This window comes from Lagopus muta, chromosome 3 (genome assembly GCF_023343835.1).
Source record: "Lagopus muta isolate bLagMut1 chromosome 3, bLagMut1 primary, whole genome shotgun sequence".
NCBI lineage: Eukaryota > Metazoa > Chordata > Aves > Galliformes > Phasianidae > Lagopus > Lagopus muta.
In genome coordinates this window covers 86,554,919-86,574,662 of record NC_064435.1, presented here as the reverse complement: position 1 = coordinate 86,574,662, position 19,744 = coordinate 86,554,919, and the positions used below count along the sequence as shown (strand labels likewise).

At 44.7% G+C, this 19,744-nt stretch overlaps 2 protein-coding genes across 10 annotated transcripts in view; both read left to right on the top strand.

Annotated features, from left to right (window-relative positions):
• KIF13A (kinesin family member 13A) overlaps window positions 1-12,864 on the top strand; it is a 113,470-nt gene extending 100,606 nt beyond the window's left edge. For 5 of the 8 annotated variants that reach the window (XM_048940386.1, XM_048940384.1, XM_048940383.1 and 2 more), the window contains 2 exons: window positions 7,371-8,460; window positions 9,357-12,864. In XM_048940386.1, the coding sequence (XP_048796343.1) occupies window positions 7,371-8,460; window positions 9,357-9,640 (1,374 nt within the window). In that variant the 3' untranslated portion in view covers window positions 9,641-12,864. The remainder of the gene's footprint in view (window positions 1-7,370; window positions 8,461-9,356) is intronic. The other 3 variants (XM_048940389.1, XM_048940388.1, XM_048940385.1) reach the window with 1 other exon arrangement.
• A 236-nt stretch (window positions 12,865-13,100) lies between these two features.
• Window positions 13,101-19,732, top strand: SIRT5 (sirtuin 5). Of its 2 annotated transcripts, none has more exons than XM_048940391.1 (9): window positions 13,101-13,221; window positions 13,426-13,490; window positions 15,179-15,312; window positions 16,181-16,406; window positions 17,227-17,314; window positions 17,942-17,995; window positions 18,826-18,949; window positions 19,284-19,399; window positions 19,537-19,732. In XM_048940391.1, exons 3-9 carry the CDS (start codon window positions 15,181-15,183, stop codon window positions 19,610-19,612), a joined length of 816 nt encoding a protein of 271 aa, XP_048796348.1. In that variant the 5' UTR covers window positions 13,101-13,221; window positions 13,426-13,490; window positions 15,179-15,180; the 3' UTR covers window positions 19,613-19,732. The 2 variants fall into 2 exon arrangements, with proteins under 2 accessions (XP_048796348.1, XP_048796349.1); XM_048940392.1 differs by having other exon boundaries at window positions 13,119-13,221; window positions 13,426-13,560.
• Window positions 19,733-19,744: the final 12 nt, after the last annotated feature.

The window sequence follows — 19,744 nt, the reverse complement described above, 5'->3', positions numbered from 1 at the left end:
ATGCTGTGAATTAACGTGGATATTTGCCTGTGGTGTTTTCCAAAGATAAGCAGGAGCTTTTGGAGCTGGAAAAGGGCAGTCTCCTGCATCAGACATTTCCAATTAGACTGAAACTAACTCACTGAATGCTTCAGACTCACTGTAGCCTACGAGGCACTGGAAAGAGCTGTACTTTCAGTTCCCGGATGCTTGCTCATGCCCTTGCACTGACTTGTCTTGCTTCAGTGTAGGTTTTTCTTTGGTTGCATAGTTAAGTCATATTAAGGGGACTGATCCACCTAGGTGAAAAACTATGCATAGAGCTAGTTATGTTTCAGCTGGATCTGCTCTTCTGTCTGATTGCTGGAATGAGTACAGAGGAGACAGGTAAGAACTAGCAGCTGCTCCCTATCCTAGGGAGGATATTGAGAAGCTTTTTGCATTGAGTTCAGCAAATGATGGTTTCTGGCTTGTTTTTTGTGTGTGCTTTTATTTTTTGATTATTGGTTGAGTTTTTTTAATCTCTTAGAAAGGAAGCCTTTGTAAGGCTTCCCAGGCTACTCTGTGTTTTTCAGAGCTGGAACAAGTCTGTGTGTTACCTAGGCTGCTGGAGTAAGTGTTTCTTGCATGTGGAAGAACAGTGTCCTCAGTATGAGTTGAGGGCAGTTCAGATGAGTTGGGCAGCATCGTGCCTCCACATGAAACTTCAGCAGTCTGCTCCTCTCTGATTGCAAGCGAAGGTTTCACGTTATTTATCTGTACTCTGAACGATTGCTGCAGAGCACAGAGCCTCTTACTCCTAACTAATCACTGGAGGATTGATGTAGCTTCAAGTGCGATTCTTTCTTGCATCTTCTAAATTGTACTGTATATAAAATGTATTATAACAACAAAGTGACCAAACATACAGAAGTCCATAATTTTAATGGGACTTGTATTTTGCATCTAAGTAGACATAAGAGTAATATTTGACCTTTTTCACATGTTTGGCCATGATGTTAACATTTTCTTGAATATTCAAAGCATCTGTCAAAGGCAGAGGGCTTAAGTGGCTTAGAAAAGGCTTTTCTTTACTTGGCCTTAAATGCAGCTTTGAACCTGAAATTTCAGGTGGCACTTCCACCTGTGTTCCAAAGCAGTCTGACACAAGCGTGTGCCCTCTATAAAATGAGTACAGTGAAATATGCCAAGGGCAGAGTAATGTCTTTATACTGATTGTATTTGCATACTGCCTGTAATTATATGTCTCAGGATTGGGTTTTGGTTTTTTTTGTGTGTGTAGGAGCAAATCCTGTCAGTGGGCAATAAACTTAATGTCGAAGCAACTGTGGTGCAACCACCAAATAAGTGTTATTAACTTCAAATTAAAAACTGAAACGGGCATCTTTGAGGTTCCTTCAGAGCTATAATTCAGGGATATGAAAACTTAAGTACTTTTTAAGTAGTAACAAACTAGGTTACTACTCAGTAACTTACTGTTACTAAGCAGGTGTTTGGAAACTGCTTTTTGTTCTTGCTTACTTTGCTTCTGTTATTAGTAAATCTTGATTTGTCATCTTATGTCCTTAGTTCTTTCTGGGGCATTCCTTCTGTAACCAGTTCTTAGATCTGTTTTATATAACAGTTTTTTCTGTTATCTCCCAGGAGGGTGCTTGCAATTTATCAGCTTTTCAAAGATTTTATACTTTGGTTATTCCAGCAGCCTGAGCAGTACAAGAAGGCTTCCTTCTTTTTTCCCCACATCTGAAATGCTCAGGAATTTAAATGGCCCTGAAATTGCTTTACTTTTAGAATTTCTCCATCAGGAGGCTCAAGAGGTGCTTTGAAAGGAAATGCCATAATCTAGGAATGAGACTGCATCTCTGTAACTTAGGTTTGGGATTTCTGATGTTAGATAACCCCCAAACTGTTGATTACTGGCAATGTGACTTTATTAATCTCCTGATCGTGTTGTTGATGTCTGTGTGTCTGCAAAACCATTTCTCATTTACACTGACTTTTATCCAGGTGGATTCTAAGCATGGTCCCTGTGTCCCCTGAAATTCTTGTCCAGTTAGATGAGGCATCTTGCAGGATTCTGTGGTGAAACAGAAAACTGTTAAGAAAATGCCTCTTGGTCTCAAGTGGGTGTTTGCTTACTGTCCACCAGACACAGTACTTCCTTTGCAAAGTATGTAACTATTTGGAGAGTTCTTGTAACATCTGAAAAAGCAGCATATTTGATAAGTGACAGTCCGTAGTGTTTTGAAACCCACTTAGAAAGCTTTTGTTCAATGCAGAAAATTGCAAGGTAAGGCTGAAAGAGGAGGAGTAAGCAGATTAATTGGGAAAATATCCATCAGAGATGAGTATTAGGTGAACTTCAATATGCAAAAAGATGATTTTGCACAATGCTTTCATATTTGGATGGTCTCAAAGTGGATATGAATTCTGCACTTTCCTTTTAAGGGACTACCTAAAAATTTCAGACCAAAATAAGAGTTTTCAATAATGTAAATGACTTTAAAAGCTATTGTGTACCATTTCATAGCACTATCAATCCTCCCTAGAGAAATAAATAGTTTCAAATTAAATCCAAATTATATACATAAAAAGTTGCAAGCAAAAGCTGCCAAGCCATTACTTGAGCAGATAGTCTGAAATCTGGTTGGACTTGTCAGATTTAGACAACTTAGACATCTTCAGATACTGATTGCCCTGCTAACAAAGATTTAATGTGATTGGAAACCTTTGTTCAACTTAAGAGGCTGTCTTGTATGGATAGTGAGACTGACTTATATCTACTAAAAGCTTCTAATACAAATTGAATGTTACAGAAATGAAAATAAGGCCTTGTTACAGATAAGGGTCAGTGAGTAGTGATCACTTCAAAAATGTAGGATAAAAGAAAAATGAGGTCAGCTAGCACACCCTTCTGTTTGTTTTGTTTTGGGGGAGAAAATGGGGGAAAAAGAAAAATCTCCAAGTTAGAATAGAGATCTTGTCACATAGACACATGTTGCCTATGTGGACATTTCAGTTAATTGTGCTCCTGAATGGAACAAGGGAGCTTGTCACAGATGTCTTGGAGAAAGCAGAGGTACACAATGTTGTCTTTATTCCATATTTACCTGCAAAACCAGCGTGCAGGAACTTCAGGCCCCGAGACTCAAGGAAAAGTTTGGAACAAGTTAGATTTGCCCTTGGCAGAGGGCCACCAGTTTGAGCAGCACTTTTACTGTATATGCATATCCAGCATGAGTGCAGAGGAAGCTAGCTGGTGTTGTTGTGAGGCTGCTCTCAGTTACCTCTGAATGGTCACGGAAACTGGGAGAGAGCAGGAAGATTCAGCACACTACAGACTGGTCAGCCTCAGTTCCATTCGTGAGAAGGTGATGGAGAAAATCCTCAATCTGCATTTCTAAACACTTGAAGGACAAGAATGTGATCAGGTCATCATCATGGATTTATGAGTCACCTTCTACACTACAGTGACTAGCTTAGTGGATGAGGGGAGAGTAGTGTTATTTAACTTGATGCTCGCAGAGCCTTTGGCACCATGTCCTATAACATCATCGTAGACAGGCCAGCATGTATAGATTGAATAAGTGGATGCTGAGGTAAAGTAAAAACTGGCTGCATGCTTGGGCCGAGAGAGCTGTCAGAAGCACAGAAACTTCTTGGAGGCGTGTAACAAGTGGCTTAGTCTCTGTCTGAAATACCGGTGTTCAGTGCTGCTCAGCATCTTTAGTAATGACCTGGACAGAATACACAGTCAGCAAGTTTGCAGGTGATGCAAAACTGGGAGAAGCAACTGGTAGACCAAAAAGTTGTGTTGCCATTCAGAGGGTCTTCAACAAGCTGGAGAACTTGGCAGAGAGGAATATTGTCATGTTCAACAAGTAGAAATATGAAACACTACATCTGGGGAGGAATATCACCAGGACCAAGGCTGAAAGGACACTGAAATCCTTATGGACAGCAAGCTGGCCATGAGCCATGATTGCCTGTGGCAATCTGAACATATCCTTGCTACAGAGAAAACCAACAGTTACACTGGGCATCATCAGCAGGCTGAGTGAAGAGATTCCTGCTCTCTATTCAGCTCTGCTGAGCCTGTGTCTGAAATACTGTGTTCAGTTCTGGGCTCTGCAGTGCAGAGAAGATTAGGGCTTACTGACGTGAGTCTCATTGCATGGCTACAAAGGTCACTACTGCACTTGGTGCAGCTGGCATTTGAGGAGAGAGAGGCTGAGAGCTGGGACTGTACATCCTGGAGGAGAAAAGGCTCTTAGGGAATCTTAATGCATAAAAAATACTTAATGGGAGGGAGTCAAAAAAGGGCAGATCCTTCTCGTCAGTACAGGAAAGACATCAAGGCCCTGAAGCATGCTCAGAGAAGGGCGATGAAGTTGGTGAAGAGTCTGGAGCACAGGTCTTATGATGAGCATCTGAGAGAACTGGGATTGTTCAATCTGCAGAAGGGGAGGCTCAGGGGTGACCTTATCATTCTGTACAGCTTCCTGAAGGCAGGCTGTGGCAAGGTTGGGGTCAGCCTGTTCTCCCTACTAACTAGTGATAGGGCAACAGATAATGGCCTCAAGTAGAACCAGGGGAGATTCAGGTTGGATGTTAGGAAAAATTTCTTTCCCAAGAGTGGTGAGATATTGAACAAGTTGTCCAGGGAGCTGGTGAAGTCACCATCACTGGAAGCGTTCAAGAAATGTTTAGAGGTCGTACTAAGGGACATGGTTTAGTGGGGCAAAATTGGTGGTAGGTGGGTGGTTGGACTGGATGATTTTGGAGGTCTTTTCCAACCTTGATAATACGATTCTCAGTAGTACAAGTGGCAGGAGAGGCAGTGGGCACAAACTGAAATAAGAGATTTCACTTGAACATAAGAAAATACTTTTTTCACTGTGAGAACAGTCAAATGCTGAAACGGATTGTGCAGAGTGTGGAGCCTCCATCCTTGGAGAAGCTCAAAATTCACCCACATGGACACTGCCCTGGACAGTTTGCTCTAGTGACCCAGACTGGGTGAGAGGATTGGACTCAGCGGTCTTAAGATGCCTTCCATCATAAACAATGCTGTGAACACTCTGACATAAGCAAGCTGAACGAATCTATTTGCCTATATATTAGAGGCTTTGTTATACAAGGCTGTTTAAGCAGAAGAGAGATGTCATACAGACATGTCTGCAGTGTTCAGAGTTCGGGTTCAGCAATGACAGGCAGTGTGTAAGTATCTAGGTATGTTTTCTGTTACAGCAGGTGACAATTTTCTGAGTTCTGATTTTTCAGGCTGCAAAATATAAGTACTGTAAGACCTGGAAGTGAAAATTGAAGGGAGGGTAGAAGATTTACTAGAAGAATATGGTAGCAAGAGTTCTTTCCCTGCATGTGATCAGTTTCTGTAGGAGTCTGACTTTCTGTCCTCATCTGTCAAATATTTTAAACATTTGTTTAATTTAAGGTGTATTAAGAATACTTGTTACACTCAGTGGGGCGTTTAGTGGGGCACTGAGAAGATGCAATCAGTACAGAATACAGTATTGTATTAAAGATAGAGAGGGGCGTGATTCAGTTTCTTCCCTTTGATAAAACTTTGAGAAGTGTAGATGAGATCAGCAAGTGAATTTGAAGCACTTGTTGTAGTCCTGATGTAAGCAGAAAGAACTTTAGGCAGTAATCCTAAGATAATTGCTAAATCACATGCTAATTTCATGCTGTTTTTAATTGTGTACCCAAAATGAGGCTGATATCCAGAGGTCATGTCTTCCTTAAGTCTGAAAGCCAGTGGGGTTTGTCCAGTTGGTTAAAACAGTCTAGTGAAGAGGTATTGTCTTCACCTGCATGCCTTGTCTTGCTTGTATTAGATCATCACAGATGGGCAAAAATGCCTTAAGTGGTAAAAGGTAAGATCTGAAATTTCTAGGAATGATGGGCCTATGTAAGTAGAGACATTTGATATATATTCTATCTATTACTGTGTTAGAGGTAGCTTCAGCAGGGGATTAAGTGACTTGAGGTAGAAAAGAAAGCTGATAGAAAGTATAATATTGTAAAGGTCAAGAGAATGTCATTAAGATGAATCATGCTGAAACTTTTTGTCCTGGCTATTATGAAATACAGCAAAATTTCTCTTAAGTATTTTTGTCTTTAAACATGTTGGTTCTCAGTGCTTTGATCATCTGGTTAAGTATTGTGTTTCAGAAACCTGCCATGAATCATGGAAGAGGAGAAAGTGTGAAACTGCTTTGGTTATCATGCAGGATCAGTCTTTGAGACTTGCACTGATTAGTATTTGAAATACATATTGAACATAAAGAAATAATAGGCACTTAAGTTCTTCTAAACTTTTATATATTTCAACAGGCTTTTTGGGTTGGGTTTTTTTTTTAATATTATACTCTTGGGACTTTATCATAAATGAATCATTTAATACATGCATGTGTGTATCTATGTGTGCACACATGAGATATACATGTGTTCATACACATGCATACAAACACATGTCTTTAAATGAAGAAATGAAGTGTTTGAAAAGCCTGGATGTGGAGTCATGCCTACTGTATTTCATCCTCAGGAGAGCTGCATGGCCGTGTTGCTGGGGTGTTGCTCAGATGCATCCTGACAAACTGACGTCCTCAAACCCCTTGTTCTCAGCTTCCTATGCATTCTGTGAAAGCCACATTTGGACTTTTCACCACATATCATTGCTCTTTCCCATTGTGAAACTGGGGGAGCTGCTTCCAAATTCTGTCAGGTTAACTGGAGTCATGTATTTCCCTCCAAACAAGTACATGAATGCACGTAAATGCTTCCTTGATTTTTTTTTTTGCCTTTGTTTTCAAGCATTGTGAATGTGTTCAAGTGTGATAGCTAGGAGTAAGCAACACTATTTTGCCTTAGTGGTGTGAGATGAATAGAAAATCCTATTGTGCAGAATGATTAATAATCAGCATTGCAGCGGAGCCCCTTTCAGCCCTTCTCTGTTGCTGTGTATCCATTTTGTTAGATAGTCAAGTGGTTCTATCAGATATCTTCAGTAGGTTTAATAAGCCCAAATAATGAGCAGAATTGTTTTGTAATACGTGGCTTTCAAAAGCAGAATGTGATGAAAATATGAGAATACCTAACTTTTTAATGCAAACTTTTCTTATGCCCAACTATATTGCTTTATATTTTCTGGACTATTTGGATGGAATCTTTATCTGAGCCATTCAATTTTTACAAAATAATGTGGATAGGGTTACGTTGCCAACAGTTCTTGTCAGAGGGAGCTTCTCTTCTTCAGCTGAGGAATACTAAATGCACGTTTCTTCATATTCAGAAGAGAAAAATCAAGTGCAGTTAATTTTCTTGAGAACTGTTGTAGGCTGCTAATGCCACTTGACTCTCTTTTGCAGGATTCTGAGGAGGAGGACAGTGAGTTGGAGGCCATTCATAAGAAACTGATAAGCCCACAAAGTTTTAAAACTTTCCGACCTTACGTACCAGAGGAATTTGCTGACTTCAGTGTTTACAATGCTAGCCTGGAAAACAGGGAGTGGTTTTCTTCTAAATCAGACTTCATGAGTTCACGTGCTCTTGAGAAAGAGGTATCCCGCAGCCCCACCACTAGCAGTATCACTAGTGGCTATTTTTCCCACAGTGCCTCTAATGCTACTCTGTCTGACATGCTTATTCCCTCTAGTGATAGCACAGACCAGCTAGCCTGTCACACAAAGGAACTGGACTCTAATGACCCTTCAGGATCATCCCTTGCACATGATACAAGATCCTTGAACAAGGAATCTTGTGAGGCAGAAAAGGAGTTAGCGAGAGAAAAGTTACCTGTGTTACCACTCAAAGAAAACAGTGCCTTAACAGAACGAGTTCCACTGTCCCTCAGTGCCGCTGACACAGGCTCTCAGCAGTTACCCAGAGTTGGATCACTTTCAGCTCTAAGCTCCTCAGATGGCAGAAATGCTTGTCATCCAGTTGAATTTTCTGCACGTGAAGCTACCGTTGAGCACACAATGGAGATTGTTGAAGATCACTCATTTACAGAGTTCATGGGTGTCGAAGATGGAAAAGACTTTGACCACTCAGCATCTCCACAGCCCTGTTCTGTTGCGTCCTCCAATGGAGTGAGCACCTCGGAGTTATCCCCAGGAACTGGCAAGGAGCAGGACACGTGTGGGACCCAGCTGGGCTCTGCAACAGCAGGCAGTCAGCTTGCAAATGCTGCGGGAAGGCCTTTGGTAGTAAAAGAGACTTCAGACTGTGAGACTTATCCTGATATCTCCATAGATGATTTTACTGGGAAGGACCACTTGGATGGGTCTGACTGTGAAGACGGTGCTTCTGCAGATCAAACCCATGTCTTGCCTAGCTGGGTGGCAGTGGGTGAGCAAGTCTGTGTTGGAAGCAATAAGGTGGGCACAGTGAGATATGTTGGAACGGTGGATTTTTCAGCTGGCATCTGGGTTGGAGTTGAACTAAACGTTCAGTTAGGTAAGGCTGACTATGCTCTGGATTATCTGTGCTGTTACTATGATCTGTTTAAAGTTGCATTATAACCATACTCTGTTCACCCTTGGGGAAAAACTTGCAATTTTGTAATCACTTGACATCTGAAACGCAGCATTCTAGGCTTTCTGTTTATAGAGATGCTTTGATAAAGATCGTTAGCTGTCTCAAAGCCCTGTTCTTTTACTTAATGCAAAATAATGCTTTGCATGTCCTAGTAGTTCCCATTGGTACCCGTCTGTTTATAGGTAAAAAAAAAAAAACCAAAACAAGCAAAGCCTAAAATCAGCAGATATATTTCAACTTCCAGGTTCATGGGCAGTGCTAGCCATGGACTTCACTTGTCAGATGAGTTTGCTGCCTGTAGCTTTCAGAGAGACTTATTTTTCTACTAGGTAAAGACTTAATTACAGTGCACAGCTTTTCTTTGACTTCTGTTTGGCGAGGTCTGAAAAAGAGCCTGTGTTCTGTAAATGCTAAGGGATTCTTACAGAGAATGGCTTCAGGTATTTTGAAAAGATGGCTTTTTTAGCAGCTTAATAGATACTAGCACTTATACTACAAATTTCTTTGACAGGTAAGTACTAAACTTCATAAGTAATTGAGAGTTATTTGTTTTGAAAAAGAGCAGACGTGTGGCTTTTTAAACTGTTTGTTATTGGAATAATATTTTAGGACATCTTTCTTTGGTCACAGTTCAAGGCTTCCTTTCCAGGTTGTGCTCATCCTTGTGCTTGGCATCTGATTTCAGCACTCACAGCTACAGATCTTGATTCTTTCACAGATAGTCAGAGAGATTTGCACTTCAGTACCAGAATTACACGTCTAATGAACGTGTGAACATCCCAACAATTAATTCTGTGCCTTTATTTTCATTGAAGGGAAACACGACGGGACTGTCAAAGGCAGAGAGTACTTCCACTGCAAACCACGGCACGGGGTGTTTGTTCGCCCCGGGCGCCTCAGTAAAGCACCAGCATCCACGAGGAAATGCAGCAGCACTTGGCGGTCTCAGGCATCTTCCACTTCAGAGAAACGGAGGAGTTCTGTACTTCAGGGCTCTCCATCCACTCCTAAAGCAGGAGAAGGCCTCTGTCATTCAGGAGATGCGGCGGCCTCTGCTTTTTCTAGGAAACAAGAAAACAGGAAATCGTGGATTAACTGAACCGCGGTATTTTTTGCACTTACTACACATATCAGTGTGTGGAAAACTTTGGAAGGTATTGTACATTTAAATCTGTCCATACAGAATGCGTATTCCCTAGGGTCCTTGACTTCTCTAATTTTTTTTATAAATAATATATATTATATATATATGAATGTGTATCTATAGTTTGTCTGCCAGTGGGCAGATACGGCTGCACACTAAAATACAGTTAAAGCTGATGTGTAGATAATTGAGGTACTGGACTATTTGTTATGCACCAACATGGGAGATATATTTTAAACAAGTAGAAATATTTTATTGTGGACAAGCAGGCTGTAAATCCGTGTTTGGAAAAAGACTACGGTTTGCTGTTTTTCATTACCAAAGAACTCGTTTCAGACTGACACATTTTGCTGTTTTTATCTTTCTATTGTAAATGTTTTAACTGATAACGTGGTGCCATTTTCCTTTCAGTCACGGGGCACCAAGCAGCCTTATGTTCTGTGTTTAAGCACACTGAAATATCCAACTGCTTCATATTTCTTGTCTTCCTAGAGGCCTGCCACTGTGCTGATGAACTGGCATTGTACTGAGGTGACTGACAATGCCCGAAGCTGTTAGTCTGGTATTTTGTGTGTTCCCATAAACCAGCCGGGCAGTTTGACTGCAGAAACAGTATTACTGCAAGGATGTGATAGGACAACGCTTTGGGGTTTGTCTGGGGGGGTTTTGGGGTGTGGGGGGGGAGTGGGGAAACGAGACACAGTAGATGGATTGTGACTGCAGACTTTGCACTTGTTACTTGCTGGTTATTATCAAGATGAAATAGAACCTGCGAAAGTAATTTTAATCTGTAAAGTTTATGTTAATAAGGGGAATGATGGAGGGATTTGTGTCTGGTGCTCATGAATTCCTACGAAGGTTGTTCCGCGTGTAGATACTGTAGATGCCTGTACAAGTGTTTGGATGTTTGTAAAGTAACATGGTGAAAAATGAGTGACGTGAGTGGCCTGCTGTACCTGTTCTTTGTTCTGAGCAAGTGAGTGACTGCGATACCTGGGACCTTACTGACAAGCTGCTGTTCTTTCTCTGATTGTTGTGTACAGTAAGCGGACTCTAGTGTGTTACTATTTGCTGTAAAGAACTGTAATTTATGTACTGCCAATCCTGTATTTAATTGGTACAGACCTATTGTGTGTTAGAATACAGACTGTTGACTTGGGATTTTAAAGACATCGTTTTGCTTATATTTGATACATTTAGGTTCCATGGTCACATAATAAGCTTAATGCCATTACTAGCTGATGGTGCTCAGATGCAAAATACTTTGTAAGAATGCTGAAGGACTGCAATGGGAGTGGAGCACCTGATGATGTTAACCTGTATGAACACTGGCTGATTCCTGTGGCATAAGATGAGCGCAGCCTGTGTGGATACACCTTCCTCATCTGCTGCCCTCCCTTCCCTTCTTAGGGGAGCAGAGCTGGGTGACTCCTGCCAGAGAACGACACGGGCACCGAGAGCTTGTGGACAGGGGAGAGCGGGCAAGTTCCTGGAAGGCAGATGCACTGCTAAAGACGTACAACCCTCATCCAGGCAGCTGGGAGGTGCTGTGCCAAGGGGGCAGGCGCAGAGCGTTGTGCTGGCCCTTGATGTGGCTTTTGCCAGCACTGAAACAGGATACCGATGTGCTTGTGTTGGTTGATTCTGGTGGAATGAAGGGCTTTGCAGAAGACATCTTTCTCATGCTTTCGGAGTCCACTCGGAGTTGCTTTTGGTGCATTAACGACGATTGTTGCTGGAAAAAAATTTACCATAATGGAAAAACTTGTTTACACAGAAGTATTTTATCAGGCACAGATGATCCTAAAACACTGTCAAGTATCTTGAAGTTAATTTTAGATGTCACTTTAACCTTTTTATAAAGCTTTTGAAAATATATATGTGTGTGCATGAACATTTGCATAAGTTGTTTGTAGTGGACGAGGACAACAGTTTTGGAAGTTAATATGGCCCTTTTCTTACAGAACTTGTACCAGGTTAGCATCAGCTACCCTTAGGAATACAGAACACATGGTTGGTTCAGAAACACTCGAGTGCTTCCTGCAGTGTACAGTCTATGAATGGCAGAGAAACCTACAGAAGCCAAGCTGTTGGCATGAACATTTGACTTAACCCATGCTATCCCATGTTTTCTTTTGCAAACTCAGCATATTAACACATCTTGTTGCAGGTAAGTGTTGGAAGCAACGTATGTCATGAGTGCAGTGAAGTAATGTGGAACTGCAGGCATTGGTGTGCACCTCTAACTCTGCTACACACAGTGAGCAGTAGGCTTTCTGTTGGTAGTGCCAGAGCAGCAGTGGCTGTCCTGAGCTTTTTAACCAGTAGAAAGGGCAGTGGTGACTGTTCAGTTGCAAGCTGGCATTCCTCTTTCCTAAATATTGTCTTAACCAGCATTTAAAAGAAACAACCCAAGAAGCAGGATCTATGACCCACAATGAGACTGATATTAAAAAGCAAACCAGCCCCAACTGTAATGCTGACTAATGAGTGGCTGCTTCTAATCTGAGCTGCTGGCATGCATTGTGCAGGAGCTCACCTCCTGGAATGATATCGCTTAAATTATCAGGATGGCTGCAGTGCTAAGTTGGTCCAATGGCCCTTGCCTTGTGTTCTCTGTGTGTTAGCTATTGGTTTTTTTCCAAAACCCTTTATGAAGGTTCAACCAGAGCCCTCTGGAACTGGCACACCTGGTGTGCTGCAGGCAGAAGCACAGGCAGCCTGGGCTCAGTGCCCCTCAGCCTTTCCAATACTCCCCTACAAAAGGAAACTCTTCATCTCTTAGAATTCCCATGGAAAAGAAAAACTGAAATATTTGAAAAGTGTGAAATCTCAAACTGAGCAAGAAGGGGTTTAAAGTTGCTGAGGAAGGGCAGGGAGGAGGGTGAGGCCCTGTGAAAGCAGTGAGTGAGCTTGTTCTACAGAAAACAAGCTTTCCTCACAAAACTGTGGGAGCTGTGAGGGGTCTGAGTGCTGTTTGTGCATGGACGTTGTGTGGGTTGGATAGTGATAGGACAAGGGGTTTTAAACTGAGATGGGAGATTTAGGTTAGATAGCAGGAGGAATTTTTTCACACAGGGTGGTGAAGCACTGGAACAGGTTGCCCAAGGAGGTTATGGATGCCCCATCCCTGGAGGCATTCAAGGCCAGGCTGGATGTGGCTCTGGGCAGCCTGGTCTGCTGGTTGGTGACCCTGCACACAGCAGGGGGTTGGAACTGGATGAACATTTCAACCCAGGCCATTCTATGATTCTATGTCCGAGTAAAACTAAGTGCGGGGGCTTCACTCGCGGACGAGGTGCCCCGCGCTGCAGCAGCGCCCCGTCCTGCCGGCCCTGCGGCGGCACCCGGCTGCTCCGCCACACAGTGAAGCCGAGCAGCGCAGCGGCGTTCAGCCAGGAGCCGCGCCGCCCCCTGCCGCAGCAAAGGAACAGCCGCGCAGGGGAGGCGGGGCTGAAGGCGGGCCGAGGACGTGCGGCGCCGCACGGCAGGGCTCGGAGCTGCGGAAGAGCGGCCCGCGCACCGCCTGCCCTCAGGTGGGTACGCGGCAGGGCCGGGAGCGGGGCCGGGCCCAGCTGGCGAGAGCGCCGCGCTGCTTTCCGCTCGCGGTTCCTTCCGTCGGCTGCAGCCCGGCCCGGCGGCTCGGGGCCGCTCCCGGCAGAAATGAGCTCCGTCGGGGAGCTGCGAGCGGTGCGTTCCGTTCGCTCGGCGATCCGCTCGTTTCCCGTGTGTCTCCTCAGGACGAGGCGTCGAAGCGCCGCTGATGAGTCTCGCTGGACGCGCCGCCCGGAGGCTGCTCGCCCAGGTGCACGGTGCTCCCAAAGCTGCTTCCAAGAAACTCAGCTTCTGCTGGGAAATGGCTCGGCCCAGTTCGAGTGAGACACGCGTTCGTTCGCTTTAGTCTGCCGGGCGGTGGTTGAGCTGGGTTGGAAACTCAGAGTAGTTCGTGGAATGGGCGAAATCCCCAGTGTTGTTCATAACGATTGGAAGAGCGTGACGCTGACTTGTCTGTTAGCTGTTAAAACGTATCTGCTGTGCCTCTTCACTGTGTGGTTCCGAAAGTAGCTGCTGTCGCTGTGGTTTCCTGCCGACGTGGTTTTAGTACTTACAATTTATGCAGATTATGCAGATAATTTACACAGCTAGTTAGCTGCGTTTCCTCTTCATGCTTCTAAGGAGCAATAACACTCATCCTGATTTGTTTGTGCAAGAATTACGGGGGACCTCAAGCATTTGTGGTAGTTTGGGAGCTGCATATTAAGTAAGATGAACCCTTATTTAGTCTAGCAGACATACATGTGCATATTTATTTTTAAGCCTGAGGATGTGCCTTAACTTGAAATAACCCCTGGCACCAGGGCACACTGGGGCCGACCTGCCGCAAAGCAGCTCTGCAGGAAAAGCCCTGAGCATTCTTCTGGTGGACAGCTGGGTAACCAGGAGCCAGGGATGGGCCCTCCTGCTGAAGAGGGCCAACGGCCCCCTGGGCTGCACCAGGCAGAGCGCTTCCAGCAGGTGGAGGGAGGTGGTTGTGGTCCTTCCCTCTGCCCAGCGCTGGTGATGCACGCCTGGGGACTTGGGTTCAGCTTCAGGCTCCCCACTGCAGGACCTGCTGGGGTGGGTCTGGTCACAGAAGTGATAAGGAGCTGGGAGTGATTGATGTATAAGGAGGGGCTGAGAGGGATTGGGGCTGTGCAGCCTGCAGGAGAGGAGGCTCAAGGGTTTCTTACTAGTGTATATATGCCTCTGGTTTGGAGTGATAAATCACAGCTGGGCTTTTTTCAGAGGTGCCCAGCACCATGATGAGTCAGTGAGCGCTGACAAAGCAGCAATTCTGTGCTGTGCAAGTGATGGCGTACTGGCACTTGCTGCCCAGGGGCTGTGGGATCTCCTCTTTGGAGATCTCCAAAAACTGCCTAGACACAGGCTTGGGAACCCTCGAGTTTTCCCCTGCTTTGAGGAGCCTTAGACCTGATGTTCTATAGAAGTCCCTTCTTACCTCTGCCATTCTGTGATTCTAAAATATGTTGCTTTAAAATTAATATCTGAGGTAAAGAGTTTCCTTTATAATCTCGTTTTGATTCTTACAGGTAGGAAGCAACCTATTCCTGAATGGTGGTGGCATTGCTATTATGGTAGCATCTAACTACGGTTTTAGTTTAAGGCATCTTGTCTTTAAAATACTGCATATACCCATAGTTGAATATTTGTTGTCCTACTGGGTTTGCTCATACGTTATTTTTGAAAGTCTCCAAGAACTGCCCTTCAAATTCCAACATACAGAAACAGGAGGGGAAAAAAAAAACAAAGTACTCTGAAATAGAAGTCATGGTGGGTGTATGTGGAAGCCAGGGAAGCCAGTTCTGGGCGCATGCGAATGCCCTTTCTGCATGTGCGTTTGGCAGCATAGTATGGAATCTTATGTAAAAATGCAACTGTTTGAGCAGTTCACCTTTCATCATGAAAGTGCTCATCTTTTCATCCCACAAACAGACATGGCTGATTTCCGAGAAGTGTTTGCCAAAGCAAAGCATATCGCCATCATTACCGGAGCCGGTGTGAGTGCCGAGAGCGGCGTTCCTACCTTCAGAGGGGCCGGAGGCTTTTGGAGAAAGTGGCAAGCACAGGTGTGTACCATGGCACTGCTGTGCTCTTCTGTCAGCCAGGGATGTGTGTGAGAGTTTTCTGTTGTTGGGTTGATCAGCTCCTTCAGAAAGCTGATGTGTATGCAGACAGCTCTGTCTTTCTGCTGTGCCGCTCTGCTGCCTGGTCACCCAACTGCTCGCTCCTCTTTGGACACCCTCACTGTGTTTGTATCTCCTGAGGCCTTTCCTGGTTTAAACTCTTAGGAAAATGTTACAAAAATAATAAAGGACTGTTGCAAAGATAGAACCTGGTTTTCTTTTAATCCTGATTTCTGAGGTACAGTGGTGCAGTAGCGAGCAATAAAATACTGTAGTGCAGGTGCCTCGAGACTCTGGTACTGCACATTTCAAGGTCACCATCAGTAACTGTTACCCAAACACTGCAGCCCTGTCTGCTCTCTTTGTTTTTGTTGTTCTTGAGGATGGTGTATAAAGGTGACGTTAGGCTTTGGTTTTGACAGGGACTGTAATTTGGTTAGCATTACAGTTAAACTAAGTCAGATAAGAAATTGCTAGCGAAGGGAAAATCCACACACTGCTGAGTTTTATGGCTGCTCTGTAAATGAGTCCTGAATGGTAAAAATTGCGTGCATTGAAACATCTCATCTTCCTTTGTACTGCGCTGAACTTCTACTGGTTTCAAGCTATCTCTTCATTCCACAAGCTATTTTGAGTTGTCATCCTCATAAAAGATGGGCTACTGAGCTGTGTTCCTGTCAGCTGCATCTGGCTGTAATAATCTACTTCTGGTTATCCTGTTGTCAGACTGGCAGTGTGCTGTTGGCCCTCACCTGAAAAAGGGGTTCTCTTTCACTTCCATCAGCAGAATGAAGCGTTGCATCTCTTTCAGGAGTTGGCCACTCCCGGGGCGTTTGCACGCAACCCTTCTCGCGTGTGGGAATTCTATCATTACCGCCGCGAGGTCATGCTGAGCAAACATCCCAACGCTGCTCATATCGCCATTGCTGAGTGTGAAAAGCGACTGAGAAAGCAAGGCAGGAGCGTGGTGGTCATCACCCAGAATATCGATGAACTGCACAGGAAGGCGGGCACAAAGCACCTCCTGGAGATTCATGGTAAGGTTCTGCTTCCCTGTCTGCTGCTGGGCAGCAAAACTGGGGAGAGGAGAGAGCAGGACGATAGGCAGAACAAATGGAACTTGTCTTAAAAGTGATAATCACTCACAGGAGGTTATTTACAGTGTCACCCTGTTCCCTTTTGGAAGATGTTTTGGACACTTCATAGCCTCCTTTTATGTGTCATCTGAACAGCACATAGTGAACAGCGCATAGGAGTTGGTTCTTCATTCCCACCTGCTCAGTTTTGCCACTTGAATGCGTGGAATTCAGGGTTTCAGCAATGTGACAGCATCACACTGCTACTGCCACAAACAAAAGGCATGTGGGCAAGAGAGGTCTTTCCAGCCTGGTGCTTTCCATTTGTCATGTCCTGGCCTTTCCTTCATGGCCCCAGCAGTGGCAGCCCCTCAGTGCAGGAGGAAGGAGGATCTAGAAACACGTGATGCTTCCACTTCTCTTCCATGCTCTGTGGTGCTTCTCTCCCATTCCCTATAGTTCATGGCAGAAGGTCGTAAAGCGTAGCTCAAAGGCACAGCTGCTGCTGTTCTCTGTGGCCGCTTAGGTAAAAGGGTGCTTCTGGCTCTGCTCGTGCTGTGCTTTACTCTGACCCTGGCTGTGTTTGGTTGCTAAACAAATGTGTGGATGCACTCTGTAAATAACATCTCAACCGTAATGATGGCAGGTTTCAATACCCAATTTGTAGCTGTCAACCCACAAGTCAAATAAAAGCTGTCTTTATAAACATAACCATTTGCTTGTACAGTCATGCCCTGGAGCAATTACTTGATCCATAACGTTTCCTCTTTCTGCTTTTCAGGAAGCTTATTTAAAACTCGATGCACCAACTGTGGAAATGTGACTGCGAATTACAAGAGTCCGATCTGCCCAGCGTTGGCTGGGAAAGGGTAAATCCATCTCCTTGCAAACTCCCAATATGTTCTGCTCAGTCTGCTCTTCAGTAGGACAGGAGCTGTTACAGGAGCACAGAGCAGTTCTAGCCAAGCACTTCATTTTTCTTTAATAATATTCAGGTCTTGGGTTCTCCTGTTCTGAATCTCATGAGCACCACGTTGCTCTTGTGCTTCAACTCATCAGTGAGACTCTCATTGCAAGTCTTGAAATGCAGGAAAATCAGTTTTCAGGATTTCTTTTCAAGTTGCAGAAGAGCCCTTTGGCCTCATTTTAGTTATCTTTCTTTTTTTTCCCTTGCATTGTTGAAGGAAGGAAAAAAAGAAAAGGAGGGGAGGACAGGCACCTGCTTATACTTAAAAGTTTTAATCCCAGATCTTTAGATAGCTTTGTAAATACTCATTGTGTCTTTGTTGGACTTTGACAAGCTAATTGCTGTTGCTTAGCTCTGGGATAATGCTGTATAGAAGCCTGCCTGCCCTCTGTGTGCTAAGGGGGGGGCTTTAGTAGAGTTGACTGAAGTTGCAAAGATTCTTGACTGGAAAAAATACGAAGTTTTTGGCCATCTGTAAAATGCACTTCATCTGTATGTTTGAATATGTATTTCAATTTTGTAAATTCAGGGCTCCAGATCCAGAAACAGAAGATGCCACAATTCCAGTTGAAGAACTTCCTCAGTATGTATCCACTTTTTTTTTTTTTTGCTGCTAGCTTTTTAGAATTTCATCCATCTCAATTCCTTCATGACTGTTCCTATAGTTTTGGAAGGACACATACACATTCAATGGGAGTAGAACACCTGGGAACAGAGTTCATATCTAAACTTAGTGCTTGGGAGGCACCAGACAGTAGGAGTGTGTACAAGTTTATCACAGTGCTAAAGGAACTGCATGTTTGTGTACTTGAGCTTCAAACTCAAAACATGCTAAAGTTTGTGGGTTTGGTAGTGAGCAGTAGAATTGCACTGCGAAACTACTGCACAGTAAGCTGTTACTTTTCTACTGCTCTGCTTTTCTGCTGGTGGTCAGCATGTGATAGGGTGCTGGTGTGCAGCCATGGAGAAGTTTCCTACAGGCTCTAAATAAGCCAGGGTGCTTTTTGTAGTGGCTAAAGCTTTAGCTTGGCTAGCTGCAGGTGCAAGGAGCTACTGCTTTTTTTATCTTGTTCCTAAGGAAACGAGGCTGCTGTGGGGCTGCTGTGATGCTTCTGCCCAGGCCACTTTCTTCTTAAAAACCTGCTAGACTGTGTCTGTTGAAGTCAGTGAAAATCATAGCACGTATCAAGTTCTTGGATGCATTTCAGGAGTTAAGACACAGCAGTTAAGATTCTGAATTGAATGACTGTTCAACAACCTGTGCTCGGGAGAGCAGGAGGAGTGCTGTGAATGTGAGCAGTGAAAGAAGGGAGGAAGCCGTGTCCAATCCTAAATGAGAGCTGCTGTGCCACTGTGCAGGTGGAGGTGTTCATGTCAGAAATACAACGTTGTCCCTCTGCAATTTTTCAATAGGTGCGAGGAAGATGGCTGTCACGGCCTTCTTCGTCCCCACGTTGTGTGGTTTGGTGAAGCCCTGGATCCAGATATTCTCACAGCGGTGGAGAAGGAACTCGAACTATGCGACCTCTGCTTGGTGGTGAGGACGTTTGTGTTGCTTTGTGGGATGGCAGGTCGGCATCGTCAGGAGCTGCTTCTGTGGGGTTATTTATTTCCTTGCCATGTGCATTCCGCATCACTGACCAATACAATTGGATGTTTTGTCTTCTTTTCCTGTCTTTTGTAGTTTATAACCACAAAAATGTAAACAAAACAAAAAAGTCCCAGAAATGCAAACAGGCTTCTTTAGATTGCAGCAGACAAAATTCTGATGCATGCCACCTCCCTCCACAGTGACACAAAACACAGCTCTGGATGTATTTTCCTTTCTGTCAGGTCTTTATTTGCTTTACCCTATGCTGCTGGCTTTGCAGGTGGGAACCTCCTCCGTGGTGTACCCTGCTGCCATGTTCGCCCCCCAGGTGTCCTCCAGAGGAGTGCCGGTGGCGGAATTCAACATGGAAGCCACTCCTGCAACAGACAGGTTCAGGTAAGGCCGCTCTGCAGTCTGACCCCTCCATCTTCACCGTCCTGTTCTGAGCGGTTGCGCTGCCTAGAGAAAAGCGAACCTCCCCCACCATTTCTTCCCCTCCCGCTCCCCGCCCTTCACACGGTCTCTCCTTCCAGGTTCCACTTCCAGGGCCCCTGCGGGACCACGCTGCCGCCTGCGCTGGCCCGGCACGAGTCCGAGATCATCGCCTGAAGCGGGGCGGGGGCGGGGCGAGGCGGCGGGCCCTGATCGCGCCAATAAAGCCTGCAGCCAGCCGCTCCCGTGTCCGCGTCTGACTGCCAGCGCCGGGGGCGGTGGGTTGTGAACAGCTGGGCGATGAGGGGG

What these genes read in the sequence shown, in the direction of transcription:
- SIRT5 (XM_048940392.1), top strand. Translation starts at nt 13,449, where the DNA reads ATGAGTCTCGCTGGACGCGCCGCCCGGAGGCTGCTCGCCCAGGTGCAC. An exon ending in GGAGAAAGTGGCAAGCACAG is followed by an intron (nt 15,313 to 16,180) that starts GTGTGTACCATG and finishes CATCTCTTTCAG; the next exon opens with GAGTTGGCCACTCCCGGGGC. An exon ending in CCAGTTGAAGAACTTCCTCA is followed by an intron (nt 17,996 to 18,825) that starts GTATGTATCCAC and finishes ATTTTTCAATAG; the next exon opens with GTGCGAGGAAGATGGCTGTC.